At 37.0% G+C, this 23,612-nt stretch overlaps 1 protein-coding gene across 3 annotated transcripts in view; it reads left to right on the forward strand.

Annotated features, from left to right (window-relative positions):
- Dock11 (dedicator of cytokinesis 11) overlaps window positions 1-23,612 on the forward strand; it is a 185,815-nt gene that overhangs the window by 42,779 nt on the left and 119,424 nt on the right. For all 3 annotated transcript variants that reach the window (XM_071606715.1, XM_027930845.2, XM_071606716.1), the window contains exons 2-6: window positions 3,974-4,090; window positions 4,176-4,265; window positions 4,720-4,802; window positions 6,320-6,389; window positions 6,994-7,089. In XM_071606715.1, coding sequence (XP_071462816.1) covers window positions 3,974-4,090; window positions 4,176-4,265; window positions 4,720-4,802; window positions 6,320-6,389; window positions 6,994-7,089 — 456 coding nt within the window. The remainder of the gene's footprint in view (window positions 1-3,973; window positions 4,091-4,175; window positions 4,266-4,719; window positions 4,803-6,319; window positions 6,390-6,993; window positions 7,090-23,612) is intronic.

Here is a 23,612-nt window from a genome sequence, read left to right on the forward strand (position 1 = left end):
AAGTGTTTTCTTAGGACTACAGAGTGATTTTTTTTTTTAATTAACAGAAGATACTAATACTATTACTAGCAAGTTATTCACTCAGCGAATGAGAACTTTCAAAGGCAGATCGTTTTGTTTTGTTTTGTTTTCCCCATGGTGAAAACTGAGTAGGTTCCAAATTTAGGTTGATGGGTTTCCTGTCACTACTTGGGAAGAAAAGACTGAAACATATGCTCACTTCTCTCCAGATTGTATAAACACTTTTGCCTTTTACTTAACATTGCTACAGAACTGTGTGGAAGTATATAGTGGGACCTTGCTATTTGAATGATTGTAAAGGCCCACTTATTATAACACAGTTTTCTGCACCTTTCTAGACCTTTGCAGGACAATCATTGCACAAACTGGGAGAAAGGCTGCATCACAAATCTGAGAGAAAAATCTTTTCTAAGTGTGGTAGAAACTTTATTTCGGGTAACTGTATTAGTCTAATAATAGAATGGTAAAGCTGAATAGAAAAGTTAAAAAAGGAATAGCCACTATTAAACCATTATAATTCTACAAGTCAAAGGTTTTTCTTGTCTCTGCTATTAGAAGTTTATATCTGAATCTTACTGGAAGAAAAATATAGGGCTTCAGTCCATTTTTCTTTTCCTTCTCATAGAGGTGAAGCCAGATTCACAGGCCTAGGTCTTCTAAAAGGGGAAGTTTAATTCACTTTAAATGAAAAGTGAAACCTCGTTTTATATAACATGAATATATGACCATCAAAATACATGGGGAGCTAGTATGTTTAATTTTTAGAAGACTTATACTGTACATGTAAATAAATGATTCATTTTGAAATATGCTTTTTCATATCAATTTGACAGCTACATTAGAAAACTGAAAGAGGATTTTTTGTTTTTGTTTTTCAAAGTTACTTAAAACAGATACTTGTGAAATTATTGTACAGAGAGGTTAACAGATGCCAATTCAACAGGTTAAACATTGAATTTGAGAACTGTTTTGGCAGTCAGTATTGGGAAGACAGTTGGCACCAATAGCAAGACTTTAAAATTATTTTCAGTACCTAAAGCTTGCTTTCTTAGATAGGGCTTTATTCATTCAACTTCTCTGAGAAATTGATCATGAACTCCAAGGGTTAGACTTGGAGATGCCATCAGTTTCCTTTTGTTTGGATCCATGGTAGGTACAGCCCAAGGGTTTCAGGTTTTCCTTTAGGAAAAACTCAAAGTTTTGTAAATATGATTTTTTTCCCTTTTATTTCAACTCATTTTACATTAGTACTCACAGACATCCTAGGGATGATTGGCTTGTTTTCATCACATGTATGAAAATTAAGATTTGAAAAAAGTTTGTCTTTGTTAGAATATTTTAGATATTTGAACCCTGATTCTCATTGGTTAGAGTAGTTTAATCTTTCTAAGTAATCTTTTTATTTGTTCTTTTTAGATATACATGACAGTAGAGTATATTTGATATATTACACATACATTGAGTGTAACTTATTCTAATTAGGATCCCATTCTTGTGGTTGTTCATGATGTGGGGTTTCACTGTTCATGTAATTATATATGAACCTAGGAAAGCTATGTATGGTTAATATTTCTAAGTAATTTCATAAGGAAAACTCTGAGATGTCTTTCAGATATGGAACTTGGATTATGGCTGTGACCAGTTGTGAACCATGTATACAAACCATTCTCAAAGGATTATATGGATGGAGTATGTCGGACACTACCTCAAACACTGTACACAAATACAAATTTAACCCTGTTCCATTATATTGTTTTAATATATATTATTAAAAATTAAAATTTTAGCTGATAAACAAAAAAGTAGAATTTATTCATGTTATAACAGTACCGTGAAATATTTGGTACATGTATACATTGCTTAATGTCTACATCAGCTTAAATATATTTATCTCTTCAAACATTTATCATTTCTCTGGTGAAGTTTCAGTATATCTTAAGCTTGAGTTTTCTTTTTTAAAAAAAAAAATATTTATTTTTTAGTTGTATTTGGACACAATACCTTTATTTTTGTTTCTTTATTTCTATATGGTGCTGAGGATTGAAACCAGGGCCTCACACATGCTAGGCACAACCCCAGCCCCACCCCAGCCCCTCTTTTTCTTTTTAAAATAAATATTTATTTTTTAGTTGTAGTTGGACACAATACCTTTATTTCATTTATTTATTTTTATGTGGTGTTGAGGATCGAACCTAGGGTCTCTCACATGTGAGGCGAGCGCTCTACCACTGAGCCACAACCCCAGCTCTTCTTTTCCTTTTTTAAAAATATTTTTAGGGCTGGGATTGTGGCCCAGCAGTAGAGCACTCACCTAGCACAGGAGGGACCTGGGTTCAATCCTCAGCACCACATAAAAATAAAGGCATTGTGTTGTGTCCATCTACACCTAAAAAATAAATATTTTTTAAAAAGACTTAATATTTAAAAAAAATTTTAGTTGTAGATGGGCACAACACATTTATTTTATTTATTTATTTTTATTTGGTGCTAAAGATCAAACATAGTGCTCACATGTGCTAGGTAAGTGCTCTACCACTGAGCTATAAGCCCTTGAATTTTCTTAATGCAGTTTTTCTTAGGAAATTTTAGTAATTTCATTTAAATAAAACATCATTAGTAGAAATCACTAAAAGATGCCCAGATTGGTTTAGAATAACATATGAAGATGTATTCCTATTGAATCTGAATATTTCAAAGTCCATTCTACAATTAATGACTGGGTGCCCACCAAGTGCCAAGTATTATTCTAGGTGCTGTGGTTACAGCAGTGAACAAGTACAGGAAGGTCCCTGCCCTCAAATAAGCAGAGAGGTCAAAATAGACGTTAGATCATGGTATCTTCCATGAATGAGAAAATGATAGGAGGGTTAAGTAGTGGGCTCCTATTCCAAGTTCAGTACCTTGTACATTAATATCTTTTTGTATTTCTGAATGGAGGAATGGCCATGTGGAGGAGAAAGACTAGCTCCTTTGCAGCCAGATCTGGATTTGAATTCCAGCTCTGAAAGAGCGGGGGACAAGTTACTTAACCTGAGTTAAGAACTTCCTTATCTGTAAGATGGGGATAATGATTAAACCTTTTTCATAGGGTTATTATGAGTATTAGATGCAAAAATGTTCAGAAAGCACTTAGCACAGTGCCTAACATGTAGAAACGGCTAATAAAAGCTGGATTTCTCAGCTTCACTGACTCTGTTTCTTTTAACATTAACCTAATGCTGGAGCCTTGCTGTCAATGACCAGCTCATCTAGAAGTCCACCAGGGACTCCTTGACTGAGCCACCTGAACCTCACCCTTAATGCCCTGCTCATAGGATTAAGCATCTCCAATACTCATGTTTGCCCCAGCTATACTGGAACTTGGTACAGTCTTTGGACGTGTACCTGGTACAGAGAAGGCATGTGAATGTTGACAGTTTCTCCTCTTTAGTTACTCAGCGAATAGTAATAGTAATAGTATACAGCGAATATACTGTATACTCAGTAAATGCCAACTCACAGGCTTCCAAATCTTACCATTTTAAATTTTATTTTATTAAAGTTCATGGGCTGGGTGTGTAGCTCAGTGGTAGAGTGCTTGCCTAGAAAGTGTGAGGCATTTGGTTTGATCCTCAGTATAAAAAGAAATAAGAAATAAAGTTATTGTGCCCATCTGCAACTAAAACATTTTTTTAAAAAAGTTTAAAAATATTTTGTAAGGCATAGAGATGAAGCATAGTAAGGTGCTATGGCTCCAGAACTCTTGTGTTTAGCAATGGAGACTGTCTTTGCATGTGTTTGGTGTATGTATGTGTAGTCATGGAGACTATGCATCTTGTGAAAATATCTCTTTTAAATAATATTATTAATACTTTCTTCTTTTGTAAAATAATGTATGTATCTTTAGTACATAGAGATGAGTTTCTCTATTCTGAGTTTGCCCACAATAACTTAATTTTTGTCTCTCATAAAGGAAAAGGCCAAAGTTGTAGAGCCCCTGGACTATGAGAATGTTATCACTCAAAGGAAAACCCAGATTTACAGTGATCCCCTCAGAGACCTGCTTATGTTCCCAATGGAAGATATATCTGTGAGTTCACAAGTACTTTTTTTAAAGAACAAAAACTACAGTATCCAAGCCAGTTCTTACAGCAAGAATGTTCTTTGTCTTCCAGATCTCAGTGATAGGTCGTCAGCGCAGAACAGTTCAGTCTACTGTACCAGAAGATGCTGAAAAGAGAGCCCAAAGTTTATTTGTCAAAGAGGTAAGGTGCTTAATGGCCACAGAAGAACATTTATCTCACATGTATATTTATTTTTTTAAAATTGAACTTTATTTACATAAAATATGTTAGATATTTTTCTTTCAATGTAAATAAAATGTCTAAACTTAATTGACTACATCATAAATCTGTATGATATAATACAGAGAATATGGTTTAAATGTTTTCACAAGAAGCACACATTCCCAGTATTTTTTTTTTTTCTTTTGGATTTGAGTGCTCCCTGGACTTGGAGTCAGAGTATTGAAAAGACCCATATGAATTGGGATTTGTTATTAACTGATTGAGTTAGAGAAATATGGTTGATCCCTGTGGGAAGATTCCAATACCAATCTGTACCAAGTGGTTTGAAAAGTCTATTGGTATATTATCAGATTTTTAAAAAGTAGATATATTGCAGTTTTCCGATATTATAAAGATTTCCATTTTCTTTTAGTGCATTAAAACTTATAGCACAGATTGGCATGTGGTAAACTACAAATATGAAGACTTTTCTGGGGACTTTCGAATGTTGCCATGGTGAGTTTGGAATTCAGGGAAAACCAGCATGAGAATTTGTAAACTTTTTACCTTTCTTAACTATTTCTGAAACTTCTGAGTGATAATAATAAAGCAAAACATCAAACAACTAGAATGTTTGGTAAATAGAGTATTGACTAATTCAATATGTTCTAACTTTCCTCATCGAAATTCTTTCCAAAATGTATGAGTTTACTTTTTGGCTTTGGTGTGTCTGTATTGATCATAAGATAATCTTTGGTTGATACTGGATGATGTGAGCATTTTCCAGTGATATCAGTGAAAAAGCTAGAAGATATTGGCTCAATTTGATGAGCTCCTTGACTTTGTCAAGTCAGTTGAAGGAATGGCATGAGTTTACTTTTCTAGGAGCCCAGACTGTCATAGTTCAAACCATAAAGTACCATTAGTGAGCTAGGTAACCTTGGATCAGTCACTCAACCTGTTTGAACACTCCCTTTTCTTTCATTTTGTCATTTGTACTACTACTAACCTCATAAGATTTCATATAGAAAATGTTTTAGAAACAAAAGGAGAAAAAAGACATTTATGTAGCTTTTTTTCAATTTTCAAGAACTTTCCTAGAAAAAAAAAAACAATACTAAAATCATGGGTCCATGTTCACAAAGCAAACTAATGGAAAAGCCAGAATTATACTATGTTGTTGCTTTTTGACTTGGGGAAAGATTTGGTCCTTTCATTGCTAAGAGCTCTGGCATACATTACTTTTAGCAACTTTTGCCTTCCCTAAGTATCTGGTATTAGTTAAATCTTTGCTGCTGGCTGCACAAGTGGGGTTATTATATAAAAATTAATGCAGGCCAGGCATGGTGGCACATGACTATAATCCCAGTGACTTCAGAGACTGAGGCAGGAGAATGGCAAGTTTGAGGCCAGCCTTAGCAACTTAGTGAGACCCAGTCTCAAAATAAAAAAACCAATAAGGACTGGGAATGTAACTCCTTGGGAAAGTGCCCTGGGTAAAAAAGTAATGCAGTTGTCTGAAGATACTCATTAATTGTACAATTAACATGTGTTAATAATTTTTTAAAAGTAAATGCAGAGGTGGGGGTCTGCCTCAGTGGTAGATCACTTGCCCAGCATGCATGAGGCCAGCACCAAATAAACAAGCAAAAAAACGTAAGTTTACTGTGTTTGGAAAGGATAAAAGTATTTCTCTTCCTGATGTCTTGGCATTTTCTTATTGGTGAAAAAAAGAAGGCTACTTCTCTCACTTTTATTCATCTATTGTGTTATATATATATATATATATACATACACACACACACACATATATATATATATATATATATATATATATATATATATATATATATATAATTGAACACAACACCTTTATTTGTTTATTTTTATGTGGTGCTGAAGATCGAACCCAGTGCCTTGCACATGCTAGGCGACTGTTCTACCACTGAGCCACAGCCACAGCCCCCTATTCATCTATTGTTGATTTTGCTCTATTCTATTCAGTGTCTAAGATAATTCTCTTGAATTTTCAGCAAATCTCTGAGACCAGAAAAGATTCCTAATCATGTATTTGAAATTGATGAGGACTGTGAAAAAGATGAGGTAATGATGAGGGTAACTGTACTGATTTCTTTAAAGTCATTGCTGCTGAAAAGGATTCCAAAGGGAATCGAGAAAAGATGCTGGAAGGAGTTGATTTTTGAATTCTCTGTGGCTAGCTTTCAAACTAATTAATGTCTTTAATTAAAAAAATAATGTTGTATTTCCAAATGGGCTGAGGAGAAAAAAATTCATGTGAAATGGGCTGTGATTTGTATACAGACATGTTTCCCCCACCTGTGGGATAATCATGGAATTGTTCTTGTGTTGGGCATGTGGTATGGTGATTCATCTGGACTCTCCTGCCTAATATATCTCTCTTGGGACAGATGGCTTGGATGTCTGACATTTTGAGGTACAATTTGACCGTTTGCATAACTCAGAAGGCTTTCATAGAAGAGGGTCTGGTACCATGCAGTAATTATTGATTGCCTCCTGTGTGCACAGTACAGGGTCTTTCATTTTATAGTCACAACTCTTAAATATTTACAGGGGAGGGAAGGGCTTTGCTTTAATTAGGAAATGGGGATAGGGCCTAGCTTTGTGCCCACTCCCCAGTGTTGGCTGACCGGCTGCTGTTTTACTGATGGCTTTTGCTCTATTTCAGGACTCATCTTCCTTATGCTCTCAGAAGGGTGGTGTGATAAAACAAGGCTGGTTGCATAAAGCAAATGTAAATAGCACCATCACAGTTACCATGAAGGTAGGAAATACTTATTATATTATTCCACCTTACTAAGTATATTGGCATAAGTATTGTGTCTGGAAAGTGTTTATTTTACAGTGAGCCCTAGCCCTGCAAAAAACTTTAGTGAGAGAATTCTCATAGATGTATGGAGTTTTAGAAATCCAAAACTTCAGGATAAACCTCAGAAGTGTAACTTTTTAAAGCTGGGCACAGTGGCACATGCCTATAATTGCAGTGACTTGGGAGACTGAGGCAGGAGGACAGCAAATTTGAGGCCAACCTCATCATCTTAGTAAGACCCTCAGAAACTCAGTGAGACCCTATCTCAAAATAATAAAATAGAAAAGACTGGGGATGTAGCACAGTGGTAGAGTGCTCCTGGGTTCAATCCCCAGTACATCTCCCTGCCATGGAAAAAAAGAAGTATAATATCATTATCTTCTGAATCAGAAAGTTTAAGAAGGAGACTATCAGTTGATTGAAGAAAATAGCTTTGCAAAAAAGGCATATCAGAGATTTACATATAGCAATGAATTTAATGAGTGGAAGGATACGGTAATCCATTTGTTTAGCAATATTAAGTAGGCGCTTATTAAATTCCTGTCACTGTGCGAAAATACATGAATATCTAAGATGGGTGTTTCTGGTCTCCAGTGGCCTACAGATTGGGTAAGAAATATACCAAATTAACTCTTATATAGTATAGTACTTTAAGGTGGTCAGAATAGCCTAACTAGAAAGTTTTGTATTTTGGCTACAATATTGAGTTGTGGAAGAGGTTTGTATGAGACAAAAGTGGAAACATTGAAGAGGGAAAAATTACACAGAGGCTTGAATTCCTTGGATGTGAGGTTGGCTTTTGTTCAGGAGGCTGTGAAGAGCCATTAAAATCCAAAGGGAAAACTAACAAGCTTCTTGAAGGTTCTGAACAGAAAAACAAATTATTGCCTGATACCAAATATAACTGTTCTTTCAGATATTCAATGTAAGATCATGTGGTTTGTTGAGGATGATTCACACTTCCATTAAGTATTAAAGGTCATTCTATCTTTCAAATAGCCTGCAAGCAGAAACCATGGGTGTCTATCAAGGGAAGACTCAAATTTTAACTTAATTTACTATTTTTCCTGCTGCTTTTCTTTTAGTAGTCATGTCCAGTTCTCACTTTCATTTTCAAGCCCTGAAGATAATGAATCCAAATTGTATGATGCTTCCTGTATATCTTCTTCCCCTAAGCAAAGTCCTTAGTGCTCGCCTGTAATTTCAGCAATTCTGGAGGCAGAGGCAGGAGAATGGCAAGTTTGAGACCAGCCTTAGCAACTTAGTGAGATCCTATCTCAAAATAAAAAAGGGCTAGGAATATAGCTCAGTGGTAGAGCACTCCTGGGTTCAATCTCCAGTATAAATGGGGAGAGCGAGAAAGGACCTGTTTATTGAGGACTTACGTGTGGTGTGTCAGGAATCCATACTGAGTGTTTTGACCTCATGGTGGCCCCACCAAATAGATGCTATTATCATTTTTAGTTTACAAGTGGTGAGTGAGGTGTAGGGAAATATAATAATTTAACCAAGATCACCCAGTTCCACATTTTTAGAGGTGGGGTTTGAATCAAGTAATCTGATGCCAGAGCCTCTACTCTTTGTTTTTATTAACACATATGAATTGAACAAATTACTACATATCACTGTGACATTTCCATACATGCTTATATTGTGTATCGATCATCTATCTTCTGAACCCTCTTCTCTTTTCTCCCTCCCCCAGGCCCCTTCCCAGTCCCCGAGCCTCTACCCTTTTTTTAAATTTTTTGATGTCTAATTTTAGTTTGTTCTCCTGGTTTAGTCAGAACAGGCATCAAACTTGACAGTGTCATAATGTCTAAGTTCATACTAAACAATTCTCACTGAATCGATTTTGAAATATTTATTTATAAAGTTAATAGCTATCTTAGAAATTAAGCAGTTCAGTGAATATTTTTTTCACACACATTTACATTTAATTAGTGCTAAAAGTAAGATGTTCATAATTTTCCAGTATCAATCTGAACATAAAACTAACCTAAAATAATAAGATGCAGGTTCTAGTACAAATTTTCTAGTTGGTTATACACCCTGGAGAAGCCATTTTAAATCTCTGCCTTCACCCACATTAAGCAGGGGTAATCTTACCTTTTCTTAACCTGCCTTCTAAATAAGCAGTCGTAAGATTATGTAGTAACATTTTGCTGAAGTAACTAATCACAAACAAGGCAAAATATATAAGATATTTATTATTATCAGCTATTTTCTAATATTTGACTGATACTTTTATAATTTAACCAAAGTAAAAATTGCATATATTTAATACTATAAAATTTAGTAGTTACACAAAGTGAAGTAAAATGGTAAAGCTAGACATAATAATAAATCCATTCAGCCATGTTCTCATTTAGTTATATTAAGAATTATAAAAATAGGTAAAATTTCATGAAAATATTTCTTGTTATCGTAGTTTGGGAATTCCTGCCAACACCAATAGATTGTCTGGCATCAGCCACTGCCTCGGGTACTTGAACAGTCATATTATCCATAGATTTGGTCAAACAGATTTGGCAGCCCAACTATGATCTGTGAGTTCATAAGACAAATCGAGCATGTAGTTCTCGTCATCAATGATTGTGTCTAACCTCTCATATGTGATCTTTAACCATGAGGTGACAAGTGGAGCAAGCCAAAGTTCCCTCTCAGATACTAAAACCATCAACATCTAGATTATTTTCAACCACGACATCTAGCAGAGAATCACCAATTTTTCCATTGGTTGTTAGTGTTACACCATCACTGTTTATAAAGTGAACTTTTACCTTATCTTCTTAGCTGCTCAATGCCGACACTGCTGCCCAGGCCCTGGCCTGGGTTCTGAAGCAGGCTGCCAGCTCTCGGTGAGGAGCAGTGGGTGGCGTGGGCCACCCAGGGCAGTGGAGGTGATACACAGGAGCCAGGCTATCCCCCGAATGGCCATGGCCCATGGTTGCTAGCTGCTGGATGCCAGCCTCTGTTCTTAACTAGTACACTATCATGCTTACTAGTGGAGTGAGCCCCAAGTCTTCATTATCATATATCTTCTACCAGAGTTATCAGGTTCAGAAATGCATGTGTGAAGGTTATTATAATTCTGTAAAGATTGTCAGAAAATAGTTGTACAATTAAAAAAAATAGTGATACATAATTATTGTATATATTTATGGGATACAATTGACATTTCAGTGCACATATACAATGCATAGGGGTCGTGTAATTGCACATCTATCACCATTTTTTTGTTAGAAACATTCAAAATCTCTACTGGCTATCTTGAAATATACAATTAATTGTTGTGAACTGTAATTACTATGCAATTGAACGTTAGAAATTATTCCTCCTATCTGACTGTATTTCTGAGTTCTATAGTTTTTGACTCCACTCCCCCCAAACAGCCTTAAAACATTCAAATACTTTACCCATACTTAAGGTTTAGCCCGATGCTAAGTAAATATACTGCATTTAGATTCATAAAACAAGACATTTGGAAAGTAATATACTTACCAAATTATTCACCACAGTATTCTTTAAATCATTTCTCTAATAACTTTGAATTATAATTTGCTTTACACGCAGCTTTTTTAGAAGCCCATGTATTTTAAACAAAAGTCCAATTTCCTGTAAATATGTACATGCTTTATATCTGCTTTCATAATTTGGGGAAATAACTGATTGAATGATTTGGAAGGAGACCGATGAACCCCCAAAGATGTCCATGTCCCAATCCCCAGACCCTGTCAATGTTCTCTTACATGTTACATGTTCCCAAAAGTGAATTAAGGGGCTGGGGATAGAGCTCAGTTGGTGCAGTGCTTGCCTTGCATGCATAAGTCCCTGGGTTCAATCCCCAGCACCACCACCAAAAAAAAAAAAGAATTAAAATTACCAGTTCACTGAAGAAGGAGGCAAGAAAGGAAATAAGGGGAAAGAGATAAAAGAACAGAAACAGGGTGAAAGAGAGATGCTACGTAGTTGGCTTTGAAGATAGAGAAAGGAGTCACAGATCAAGAAGTAAGGTAGCCTCTATAAGCCAGAAAAGGCAAGGAAGTGGAAATGGTTTCTCCTTTACCTTGATTTTAACCCAGTGAGATCCTTGTTGGCCTCATAATCTACAAAATCTGAGTTGTTTTGCCAGCCACAGTGGCGCACACCTGTAATCCCACCAGGTCAGGCGGCTGACACAGGCAGATCGCAGTTCAAAGCCTGTGTCAGCAAAAATGAGGCACTAATGCAACTCAGTGAGACCCTGTCTCTAAATAAAATACAAAATGGGGCTGGGGATGTGGCTCAGTGGTCGAGTGCCCCTGAGTTTAATCCCTGGTAACCCCACCCCTTAAAAAATCTGAGTTGTTTTAAGCCACCAAGTTTGTAGTAATTGTTATAATAGCAATACAAATCTAATATAGTCAGTTAGTCCAAGACTGATTGTTCAGCTTCTGCACTATCTGTCCCCAAGCCTGAAAAATGTAGCACTTAGAGGGACCACACAGGAACCATAAATTCATAGAGTGGACGGTGGATCTAAGGCAACCTGGTGACCACATAGCCCAGTTGAAGTGGACAACTGCTACTTGTCTCTAGCTAATTATTGTTTTTTTTTTCACTGTAGAGCTGGGCTCTTTACATTGCTTCTTTTTATCCCTAGCTGCTTATATTTTGACCACTTCTTTCTTTTTGTTTTTTGGCACGGGGATTGAGTCCAGGGATGCCTTATCACTTAGCCTCATCCACTCCATTTTTTTTTTTTTTAATTTTGAGACAGGGTCTCACTGAGTTGCCTAGGGCCTCACTAAATTCCTAAGGCTGGCTTTGAACTTGTGGTCATCCTGCTTCCTCAGCCTCCCGACTTGGGATTATAGTTGTGCACCACCACACTTGGCCTTAGCCAGTTATTTCTTTTTGTGTGTGTACAAGATATAATTCATAAACACATTGAATTTATCATAAAACACTTGTTTATGATAAAATAATAGGCAAAGGAAAGAAAAGGAGAATCAACCAATTTGGTCACAGAGGCAACACAGCTTTGAACAAAAATAATAGGGTATATTTTGCAATAAGAAGGTCATAATAAGTTTTGGGAATCATCTCTGGTTATGGATCTCATTTATCTCTACGCTTTTCCATATGTATTATAGATCTTCATTTGGATTTCTGGGAGATAAACAGAGATCCTTTCACCCTCTAAGCCAAAGCAATAGTATTATATTTCAGGTTTGTCACAGGTAGAATGGGCATGAGGGGAAGATCCAGCCCAACCTTCTGAGGGAGTTTTGCCAACGTTGCTTTTTCCTATAGGAATTGAGCTCTGAGTTCAAAATTATCCGAATTAGAATTTGAAGTATTTACTTTCCTAATTTTACCACTTTTTATTTCTGTATAAATAGAAGATAAGGGAGGATATGTGGCAAAGTATTAGAAATGAGTAACGATTTTACAGTTGTCAGAATTTAACTTGGAATCCTGACAAGGAATACTAAGGGACTAAAGTTTGTACCCACACATACCCTGGAGCAGGGTGAGGAGTCATATTAGTTCTTCCTGCTTCAAGACTAGATTGGTTTAGGCATAGTAGAGAAGTTAAACATACTAGTGGGTGAGCCACTGACCCAGCTCTTTGACTGTTGGGCAAGCAGAGGCAGAATGGAAGCAAAGGGCACACAAAGTTTGAGACATGCCAAAAGGAAATTTCTACCATGACAATCTTTGAAAGAAGAATATTAACAACTCTCATAAGCAAATGGGAAGATGACTCAGGTGTGCTATTATCTGAGTAATTTTCCTGATGCTGGAAGCAGGTTTATCCTTGGTGTAGCCAGAGTCTCCTACCTGCTGGGACCTTCACCTCAAACTGGTGAGAAGCTTTAGAAACCAGCACAACAGGACCAAAGCTGGCAGAGTTGAGAGTGAAGAACGTTTTCTTACTGGAAAATCCAAGCTTTGAGAGTTCCTACAAATTCACAGCAGACTAACAGTAAGTTGCTGCAGTAGGATCTGGATGTTAATCATGACTCATAGGCATGTAACAGCCCAAGGAAGCCATATTTCTTCTTTTGTATTTTATCTGAGTCTCCTTAATGCACTGTGGTTCTATGCCTTTGAGGTTGAAAGGGAATGAAAGCAAGGCAGCTTGGTCCCTCTTAGAGTGAGCTGTATATTTTAGTTTCCTTATTCATTTAAAAATTTCTAGTTGGGCCAGGTGGTACAGACCTATAATCCCTGCGGCCAGGAAGGCTGAGGCAGGAGGATCAGGAGTTCAAAGCCAGCCTCAGGAACTTAGCAAGGCCCTAACCAACTCAGAAAGACCCTGTCTCTAAAAATATAAAAAGGGCTGGGACTGTCTCAGTGGTTAAGCACCCCTGGGTTCAATCCCCTACCAAAAATAGATAGGTAAGTAGGGCTCAGGATGTGACTCAGTGTGTTTAATTCCCCCCACCAAATTCTGAATTTCAAAACATGTAAGCTGGGGCATGATGCTATCCAGCTACTCAGGAGGCTAGAGCAGGAGGATTGTTAGCTTGAGGCCATTCTTAGCAATATGAGGAGCCCTTTTCTGTCCCCCACCCCCCAAAATTATATAGGACCAATCTCAAACTGTTTTTATAAACAAATTCAAAGTTCCTGGACATTTTAACTGTCAGAATTAAGGGAATGTAATGGCATGAAAGAGACAAATAGAATCAGGAGAGAAGGTGCAAAAATAAAATGAAAAAATGAGGATCTGAAGTGACTCAGCAAAGTAAAGTTGATTAAAAGGAATCAAAAAACTCCCACTTTAAATCTGTTGAGAAAGCAAACATGTGGCCTATAATGCAATATAAATAATGTAGGCAAAGTATTTGTATATGGGCTGCTTTAGAAAGTTGAACCTCCTTAAGGTACCTGCCACAGAGTGTTACAAAAACTTTCAAGTTGATGGTTATGGGCTCCAGGAGAAAGTGTGTGTGTGGGGGTATCAGGGGACTGACCTGTAAAAAAAAATAATGGCATTTTTTTCAAATATACCTTTTTCTCAGGTCTGGTCAATTATTCAGCTATACTGAGCACCATTGTCCTTCTTTTCCCAAAAGTTCTTGCTGAGTAACCCCATTTATTGACTGAGAAATGAGCACTGTAAAAGCCAGACTACAAGAGAGCTGCTAACACTAGGCCTCCCTCCACAAGTCAGAATGCTTGGTGCCTGAACACTTTCTTTCACGGAAAAGGATGCTGGCCTAATGCAGCTCTTGGAAAAGCTCCGGGTGCAGTGTCTTATTTTATTCAGCCCTTGCAAATTGCCCTTTTTGTGTGTTATTCATGTTACAACAGGATAAGTCTTATCATAGTGATTAATTTTCCCAATTTGTAGTTTTAAGTTAATGGCAATGCACCCCACTGCCCCACTTCAATTCCTGGATAAACATTGGAGAGAAAGTGTAAGATATATAGAGAACAGATGATCACTTAGGCAGAAACTCCAGTCTTAAGAGAAACCTTTTCATTTATATTCTCTTTCCCAAGTAGCTGCTAGAGTCATCTGTGCTTTATTCAACTTTCCATATCAGTGAAATAATTTAATGAGGACTAAATAGCTATGATATTGGAAATGACCTTCCTCTGGTATTTAGAACTATGTTTTTCCCTTAGGGATATATATGGATTAAGGAAGAATTTGATCTTGAGATTGGTTTTTCATTTTCATTTTTAAAAAATTGTTGCACATTCTTGGCTAACCCCTGGGACACCCACCTTTATGCATCTTCTTGGCTCAACTTGATCACATTCCTCTAGTTCCCTCCTCCCCATTCTCAGCAATTAAATGTTGAAGTGCCTTGTTGGTATGTTATCAGGGTTGCAAGTTCAACTGCTTGATGTATGACTCACTTCTGGTGCCCTTTCTTTTATTTTCATAAAAGAGAGCCATTTGTTATATATCCAGAGTCCAAAAGTTCTTAATTACTCTTTGACTGTTAAAGGAGGGTTGTTCTCCTCTGCAGTGGGAGAGTAACAAATCAAAACAGGATTTTACCTAAGAAAGCACATACAATATTAGCATAATTGTTGAGAAGTCAACATCACTATGTGTATTAGAAAAAAAGGGAGAGAAAATTCTTTTACTTTTGATAGGTCATATCAAACCCTTAGAGATAACAAAACAGTTTATTTATCATTTACTACAGGTAAGGGATTTCTCACTAATTAGTTTTTTTATGTTTTGTTTTCCCTCATTCATTGATCACTGTTCAAAAACCATTTATCAGATGGTTCCCTATGAGCTTTTTCCTATTAAGAATGGAAAATTTGGAATGGAACCACCATTTGACCCAGTTATCCCACTCCTCTGTTTACACCCAAAGGACTTAAAAACAGCATACTACAGAGACACAGCCACATCAATGTTTATAGCAGCACAATTCACAATAGCTAAACTGTGGAACCAACCTAGATGCCTTTCAGTAGATGAATGGATAAAGAAACTGTGGCATATATACACAATAGAACATTACTCAGCATTAAAAGAGAATAAAACCATGGCATTTGCAGGTAAATGGATGGAGTTGGAGAAGATAAGGCTAAGTTAAGCAAGCCAATCCCATAAAAACCAAAGGCCAATGTTTTCTTTGATATGAGCATGCTGACTCATAATGGTGATGGGGGGTGGAGCATGGGAGGAACTTTAGATAGGGCAAAGGAGAGGGAGGGGAAGAGAGGGGGCAGGGGGTAGGAATAATGGTGGAATGAGTTGGACATAATTACCCTAAGTACATATATGAAGACACGAATGGTGTGAAAATACTTTGTGTACAATCATTGTGCTCTATATGTGTAATATGAAATGAATTACATTCTGCCATCGTATATAACAAATCACAATAAATATATAATTTAAAAAAAGAATCAACAAGTTCATCACCAAATGGATATCAAATGCCTTTTTAGTCCAAGGTGTTGGTATTGTGGAAAATAGAAGTATCATGTATAAATCTTAAGACCTTTTGGGGAAGGTGAGACACACAATAAAACTAATTAATTGTTTAAAGGTGGTACAGAGACCATGTGCTATAGAAGTTCAGACTACTGTGATCTGGGGTCAGGAAAGGCTTTCTAAGGAAGGAGAGGGCTTGAAGGAATGGAATCAGATCAGAGAAGATGATTACTGAGCATGGTGGCACAAGCTTGTAATGCCAGAGGCTCAGGAGGCTGAGGAAGGAGGATCGAGAGTTCAAAGCCAGCCTCAGCAACGTAGTGAAGCCCTAGGCAATTTAGCGAGACCCTATCTCTAAATAAAATAACAAAATAAAGGAAAGGAGAAGGTGGATGTGGAGGCATCATATAGAGGGCAGTTGGGTTATGTGAAGATGGGTAGCCATGGGAGATAAAATTTGTTTGATCCTTTGGTATCTTCCTTTGCTTCAGTTTCTCTTCCTAAAATGGAGGTGATAATAGTAACAACCACAAAATTATTATGAGGATTAAATGATATGAGAAAAACACTTAGCCAGAGACTAAGACAAAGACTCAGTACATGTTAGCAATTGTTATTTTATATTATTAGTAGTATTGCAGCAGGGCCTTGAATGCCCAGATCTGACATGTGAACCTGCATCATGTGAGGAATTGATATCATTGAAAATTTGAGCAGAGTGATGACGTTCTGAAATAAATCTGAGGGGGCTGGGATTATGGCTTAGCGGTAGAGCACTTGTCTACCACATGTGAGGCCCTAGGTTCGTTCCATCCTTGGTACCACATAAAAATATAAATAAAATAAAGGTATTGTGTCTAACTACTTCTAAAAAATTAATGTTAAAAAAAATCTGGGGGCTGGGATTGTGGCTCAGTGGTAGAGTGTTCGCCTACCATGCATGAGGCACTGGATTTGAGCCTCAGTACCACATAAATGTAAAATAAAGATATTATGTCCACCTAAAACTAAAAAATAAATATCTTTTAAAAAATCTGAAAAAATAATGTCTTCTCAATGAGAAGGATGATTGTTAGACCCTTTTTACTAAGCATTGGGCTAGATTACATGGTTTTAAAAGTCTCTAATGCCCAGATATGGTAAAATTATTAAAGCTATTTCATTTTTTACCCCATTTCCCATAGGCTGGAACTACATAATATATTAAAACTTGGTAAGAATGTAAAATGATATGATGGAGAGAGATAAATGATTGTATTAGCTTGCCAACCTAGTGGTAGGGGTTCTTCTGCAGAACAAAGTTCCTGACATTCGGGTATAATTAACTGCAGCTCAGTTGTTGTAAGTCTTGTGATTTTCTTCCCACTGTTTCTTTCATCTTTGCTTGGAACAATGTGAGACCCAGCATGTTTGTTGCTCTCTTGCTTTCTCCTTTTCCTTGCTATCCCTGCCATTCTGTTCTAAGACATTAGTCAAGTAGCTTTCCCTGTCCCATTTCCACATGGCTCCTGGTTCACCTACTCTGCCTCTTCACCTTTGAAGCATCCTTTCTTAGGGTTTCTGGTTCACATAATTTAGCAATTCGTAGTCACTCTCTAGGTAACACAACACAGGTAAGCTCTCTTGAGATTTGTTATGTAAGATGATAAAAAGATTTTTCTACTCTGAGGATAGTTGGTACTCTAACTTCATGCCTTTCTTCCATCTTTGATGCAGCTGAAAAAGAGGTCTTTAAAAAAAATACCTTTATTTATTTATTTTTATGTGGTGCTGAGGATCAAACCCAGTGCCTCACACCATGCTAGGCAAGCTCTCTACCACTGAGCCATAATCCCAGCCCCAACAAGAGGTCTTTTTGTTCCTATTCCAGACAGGGTTCAAGAGGTTGTTATCCAAACAGATCAGGGCCTTTGCGAGATTTGGCGGCACCTAATCCCAGAAAATATTCTCCTTTGGCTTCCTCCCTATTTTATTCTTCTGGTGATCTGAGTGGGGCACTTTTCAAGATTCAGGTTCCTCACTGAGTAAGGGTGAGGAATTGTCAGCTATCAGCTGTGTTCACTGTCTATGAAATAATAAAAGCATGAAGGAGAAGAAAGAAGAATATGGGTGCTATGGAGAAATACCATTCTCTTGGATGAAACCCCTGGAGAATCTGCTGTAGGATGAATTACTCATTATTTATTTCATTTTGCAAAATCTCATTGAGTTCAGGCATTGCTGTGGACTCACAGCCGTGGATGAAATATGGACCTTTCTGGTCTAGAAAAAAGTAGTAAATTTAAAAGAGATGAATAAGGAGTATTTGGTTAGAGATCACAATATGAAAAAACAGAATGCTGTAGTGAAACCAGGTGCTCATAGAAGGCATCTCAGTAGAGGTGAGTTTTAAGCAAAGACCTGAAAGAAGTAAGAGTGAACCATGTGGAGATACCAGGGAAGAGGATCCCAGGCCAAGGGAACAGGAAGTAAAAAGGCCCAAAGGAGCTTGCTTGGGATGTTTGAGGCACAGCAGATAAGCCAGTATAGCTGGAGCAGTATGATTAGAAATAAACTCTTAAGAAGTAAGCTGAGACCAGATCATGTACAGTGCACAAAGGCAGGTTATGGTGAAGATTTTATTTAAAAATTTTAACTAGTACATAAAAATATACATAGTGGGCTGGAGTTGTGGAGTAGTGGTAGAGTGCTCACCTAGCATGCATGAGGTACTGGGTTCAATCCTCAGCATCACATAAAAATAAAATAAAGGGTTATTGTTTCCACATACAACTAAAAATGTTTAAAAAATGTACATAGTAATGGGGTAATGTGATGTTTCTATATGTGTCTACGATGTGTGATGTTTAAATCAGTTAAACACATCTACCTCTTCAAACATTTACCATTACTTTTGGGTAAAAACTTTCAAAATTCTTTCTTTTAGCTTTTGGAAATTTACAGTACATTGCTGTTACTTTTAGTCACCTTATTTTGAAATAGCATGCCTAAACTTATTACTTATATTTAACCATTGATCCACCTCTCCCCTTCCTTTCTTACTCCTACTCTCCACATTTTAGATCTCATTCTGACCATGCCATTGGGGGGTTGAAGCAAGATTCTCTGTTTGTGGCTGTCATATGATTCTGATTCCAGTTCTATCAGTGACTTGGCTGTGTGAACTTAAATGTGCTCTTGGTCTTCAGTTTGCTGTTAGGTAAAATATGGTTAATGATACTTATCCACAAGTAAGGTTAAAAGAATAGTTACTGGTTACAAAGTACTTGAGACCTAAGGATGAAAGGTATGCTACAGAATAATTACCACTAGTCTCCATAGCAATCATTTTTAATACCTGTCTTCTTTCTAAAATGTAAAAATAATGTAGAACTGTATTCTAAATAGCTGTATCTTAGAAATTAAAAAAAAATACATATCAGGAAATTATGTGTCCAATTTCCCTTTAAGTTCCATATGAGAGATTTAGGATACCCCTCTCTTTGAAAAGGGCACCTTTTCAAGCTTCCCAAAAGTTGAAAGCCAACATTTATCATAGAATTTGGGAATAAGAAAACATTTTAAGAGTCCTTCCAATCTGTTGTTGGGGCAGAGTCTGATTTCTACATGGAGAATTCTTTTTTAATTAAATTAAATTTAATTTATTGATCCTTTTTAGTTATTCATGACCATAGAATCCACTTTGACATAGTTCTACAAGCATGGAATACATCTCATTCTAATTCTGACCCTAGTACTTCTTTATATTTATTTTTTCATTGTAATTGAACACAATACCTTTATTTTATTTGTTCATCTTTATATGGTGCTGAGGATTGAACCCAGGGCCTCACACATGCTGAGCCACAACTCCAGCCCCCCCCCCCAGTACTTTTTCTTCCCCTTCTCTTTCCCCACCCACTGCTCCCTTCCCTCTATTGATCTTTCTGCCATCTACATAGAGATGTCTTAAAAAATAATTCCTAAGCCAGGTATAGTGACACATTCCTATAGTTTCAGGTACTTGGGAGGCTGAGGCAGGACGATTACTTGAATCCAGAAGTTCAAGGCTAGCCTGGATAACAAAGCTGAGACCCTGTCTCAAAAAAATCAAAACAGAGTATAGCTTAATGATAGAGCTGCCCTGAGTTCAATCCCTAGTACTTAAAACATAACAAATAAGCAACTATTCCTTACTGTGAAAACCATGTGCTTCTGGTGCATGAGCAATCATTTAGGGTGGGTGTCTCCCAGTCTAGGAAGGCTGCTATGTTATTTGTTCAAGTTCAGTGAAATAATTTTTGATCATGAAAAAAAATGATCTCATCATTTTACAAATGAGGATACTTGAGAGAAGCGAGCTTGGAGGACAGTTTCACTGCTGATTAATAGGGCACCCTGGCTGAGAATCAAGATCATAAGAATTTCAGGCCTCTTCTCTTTCCAAGTGGCCTTTCAGGCATTATGCTGTATCCTCAGATTCATGAGCTACCTACCTCAGTGTCATATTCAAACCTAATTGTGGGGCTGGGGAGGTGGTTCAGTGGTAGAGTGCTTACCTAGCATGTGTGAGACCACACATTCAGTCCCTAGTACTGCAAAAAAAAAAAAAAAAAAAAAAGGTCAATAAACAAATGTAATTGGAATGATACAGGAAGTGATTTACTGTAATTTTACATCTCTTTGCATCTTTATCATAATGATGTGCTTTGCTAATATTGGAAGAGGCAACTGCTGAGAAACTTCTTTGCTTGGTGAGGCAGCTGTACATGACAAAAAAATTCACAAACTGTAATTTGACTCTGGGCCACAAATGTTTTGCTCTGTATTTTAACTTCTTTTGCCCCCTCTTTGTTATTGGCTATGGATTCTACAAGTGGTTCTTCCAGTTGTATCACTGAAGGTTATGGACTTTGAGTTTCAGATTTGATCATAATTCAAATTCTAATTGGGTTATATTTTTTAATATTAATTTTTGCCTGAAAAATATATCTAAGTTTTTGTCAAACATAATTATTGTGGTAACTTTTACAAAGCAATGTTTTGCACAGAATAAATGCTCAATGAATTTATTCAGGTGAAATGAGCTTGGCATGAAAGAAAATGAGCTCAATATGTAATTTTGGGTCTTCTGCTTCTATCATTGTAATAACATATAAACCATTGTCATGAAAATAAGAAAACGTATATAATCACCATTATGACTAACATTTTCCTTATGTATGAATGTAGATTTCTTATAATAAACTAAAACAAAGATTAATTAAATATGAGAACATATGTATGTATTCTCACATCTATATGAGACACATATTGAGCACTCCTGATCCTAAACCCAATGGGTTTTTGATTTTTGGATTAGGGGTATTCAAGTGTTAAACTCATTTATAAAAGTACTCCAGGATATGAAACACTTTGGTCCAAAATATTTTATATAAAGCATACTCAAGTTGTCTATAAATACATGAAAGATAGAAACATACACCAAACATACGTTTGATCCTTTGGATCTTTTTTTAATATTTGTTTTTTTTTAGTTATAGGTGGACACAATATCTTTATTTTACATTTATGTGGTGCTGAGGATTGAACCCAGTGCCTCATGCATGGTAGGCGAGCACTCCAACTCTGAGCCACAACCCCATTCCCCATAAAGAGGCATTTCTTTTTTTCTTTTCTTTTCTTAGTGGTGTACTGGGGATTGAACCCAGGGCCTTGTGCATGTGAAGCAAGCACTGTACCAACTGAGCTATATCCCCAGCCCTTTGGATCTTTTGGGGGGGATGGGGAAGGTCTGGGGGATTGAATTTAGGGGCACTCAGCCACTGAGCCACATCCCTAGCCCTATTTTGTATTTTATTTAGAGACAGGGTCTCACTGAGTTGCTTAATGCCTCACTTTTACTGAGGCTGGCTTTGAACTTGGGATCCTTCTGCCTCAGCCTCCTGAGCTGCTGGGATTACAGGTGTGTGCCACTCTGCCCAGATCCTTTTTTTGTGTGGTGCTGGGGATTGAATCCAGGGCCATATTCATGTGACGCAAGCACTCTACTAACTGAACTATATCCCCAGCCCCTCATTTGTATCTTAATACAGTAATATTTACTTAATTAGAAATGCAAGTTCATATTTTTTTGCTCAATCTCCTTTCTATTGATAACCATTTAGGCCACATGGCTAATCCCACAAATAGAAGCTATAGCATTTATCTGTCTGTAACCTGTTGGTGTTCCTCATACACTGATGTGTTTTTGCCATTTATTTAAAAAAAAATCGATGATATTTAAACTAGTCAAAGTAGTAGGCACAAACATTTTCTTTTTAAACTGGTTTATCTAAAAGGAAATGTCCCTTAATATATATTTTGCTTGCTCATATTATAGAGAAACAAGTTGTTGATGCTTCAAATACTTTGCCAGAAGTTAAGTAGTTTGCAGAAATGACCTTGCCAAATAATAGTCTTTTCATTATTAAAGTCCTTAAAATAGTCAGGGATCATACCGGAAAATCAAATGGCTGATTGAAAAATGGCAAGCTTAAATCTTCCAGCCAAGTTTTGTGAGTAAGACAAGATGTACAGGAAAGCATATCCCCCATATTCACCAGGAGTCAATTTTTCAGTCTTTGTTTCTACTCCCATCCTGAAGTGATTTTAGGTCCATTATCCTGGGGAATTGAAACTGGAATCAGTTCTACCTTTCACTATGATAAATGCTTACCACAGTCTGTAGTTTGTTACTTCTAGATTCACCAGAAAGCTCCTAATTCCTTTTCTCACCCCATTAATCAGCTTCCAGGACTCTGTTTTTAGGGGAGAGTAGACAGATAGAAGGAAGGAATCAGTCTTCCTCCCTTTCCTCATTCCTATGGGCTTTTCTGTGAGTTGTAGTAGCAGATTACTCTTTAACTGTTCAGAATTCCTAATTCCAAACAAATTGCAAGGTCCCATTGGGCCTGCTGATTCAAATCTCAGCATTCAGGGCATTCAACAGCAAGTGGTAGGCAATGGATATCTCTGTGCACTAGAAGCTAGACTTTGAGCAGTGGGGGCCTTGGAACAACATAGATGAGTGCAGTAAGATATACAAATAAAATGTAAATATGAAGTGTGTATGTGTATAAACTTAGATTTGTAGTGAATAAAACAAATTAAAAGGATCCAATCATGGTTTCCAATTAAATGGGGGAAAATATACCATAGTGAAAGGGTCAGTGATTCAGATGCTTTATAAATTTTTTTTCTTGGTTGGGGTGGTACTGAGGATTGAACTCAGGGGCACTCCACCACTGAGCAACGTCCCCAGCACTATTTTGTATTTTACTTAGAGATAGGGTCTCATTGGAGTTGTTTAATCCCTCACTTTTGTTGAGGCTCACTTTGAAATTGCAATCCTCCTGCCTTCGCCTCCCAGTCCATTGGGATTACAGGTATGTGCCATCAAGCCCAGCTAAGTATTAAATATTGATAATTCTTCTCTAGATGTTTGGTTATCTGAGAGCAAATTACTTGAATCGACACTCTCCATCTTAAAGAAAGAAAAGAATGAAGTTTTAGTATGGTGGCACATGCCTGTAATCCCAGAGACTTGGAAGGC

Source organism: Marmota flaviventris, chromosome X (genome assembly GCF_047511675.1).
Source record: "Marmota flaviventris isolate mMarFla1 chromosome X, mMarFla1.hap1, whole genome shotgun sequence".
In the NCBI taxonomy this organism is placed as follows: Eukaryota; Metazoa; Chordata; class Mammalia; order Rodentia; family Sciuridae; genus Marmota; species Marmota flaviventris.